This window comes from Panicum virgatum, chromosome 2N, assembly GCF_016808335.1.
Source record: "Panicum virgatum strain AP13 chromosome 2N, P.virgatum_v5, whole genome shotgun sequence".
Classification (NCBI taxonomy): Eukaryota; Viridiplantae; Streptophyta; class Magnoliopsida; order Poales; family Poaceae; genus Panicum; species Panicum virgatum.
The window spans coordinates 20,035,690-20,036,904 of NC_053146.1; the positions used below are offsets into that span (position 1 = coordinate 20,035,690).

General features: G+C 53.7%; 1 protein-coding gene across 1 annotated transcript; it reads right to left on the reverse strand.

Annotated features, from left to right (window-relative positions):
- Window positions 1-375: 375 nt before the first annotated feature.
- Window positions 376-855, reverse strand: LOC120662478 (uncharacterized protein Mb2253c-like). Its single transcript, XM_039941619.1, has one exon. The coding sequence runs from the start codon at window positions 853-855 to the stop codon at window positions 376-378; it is 480 nt and encodes a 159-aa protein (XP_039797553.1).
- Window positions 856-1,215: the final 360 nt, after the last annotated feature.

Consider the following 1,215-nt stretch of genomic DNA (forward strand, 5'->3'; position numbering starts at 1 on the left):
GAGCCAGGACGTGCTACTGCTTGGAGAGGAACTGGCACCCGGGCATTGCCTGACGATGTTTCGGGCGTCGGCCAGGGCCGTGGGCCAGTAGAAGTCTGATCGGAAGGCTTTCCCCACCAGGGTTGAGGCGCCCGCGTGGTTGCTGCAGGTACCCGAGTGGATATCGCTAAGGAGTCAGACTCCTTCATCCTGTGTGATGCATTTGCACAGGATTCTTGAGGATGCCGAGTGCCTGAACAACTCGGCTCCTATAACAACGTAGTTGCTGGACCGGCGTGCAAGCTTCTCGTGCACCTTTCCTTTTGGGTAGCTTTTGTTGTTCTTGATGAAGTCGATGATGGGGGAGCGCCAATCGGTGTCAAGAGTCAGGACTTGCTACCCTATGGCCGGGACTAAGTCGGGCTTTGTAGGCGGTTCCTCTTCCACCTCGACCGTAGGGCTGTTGAGTGCTTGAACGAACACACCGGGTGGTACGATGGACCGCTTGGATCCGAGCTTGGACAAAACATCCGACGCAACATTGTCATCCCTGGGGACGTGGTGGAACTCCAGACCGTAGAACTTAGATTCAAGCTTCCTGATCTCCCAGCAGTAGGCATCCATCTTCTCCTTGGTGCACTCCCAGTCTTTGTTGACTTGCTGTATGATGACTTTGGAGTCACCATAAGCCAACAGACGCTTGATGTCGAGTGTGACAGCGATCCGGAGACCATGGATGAGAGCTTCGTACTCGGCGGCATTATTGGTAGCTTTGAAGAGTAACTGGAGGACGTACTTGAGTTGTTCGCCTTTGGGAGAGATGAAGAGGACTCCAGTGCCGGCTCCATCACGGTTGAGGGCACCGTCGAAGTACATGATCTAGTGCTCGGATCTAGTGTCGGGCGGAGGGTCTTGGATCTTGATCCACTCGGCGACGAAGTCGGCCAACGCTTGAGATTTGACCGTGGATCGTGGCGTAAACTCAATCGTGAAGGCGCCGAGTTCTACTAACCATTTGATGACTCGGTCGTTGGCGTCCTTGTTGTGCAGGATGTCACCGAGTGGATAGGATGAGGCCACCTTGATCTTGTGGGCCTGGAAGTAGTGCCGGAGTTTTCTTGATGTGATGAGGATGGTGTCAGACCCGGGGTAGCGGGACTGCTTATAAGCATAGAATGTTCTAGAGTAAGGGATAGCTCATGGATGTACCTTACCTTTTTTGTAACTACCCGAATA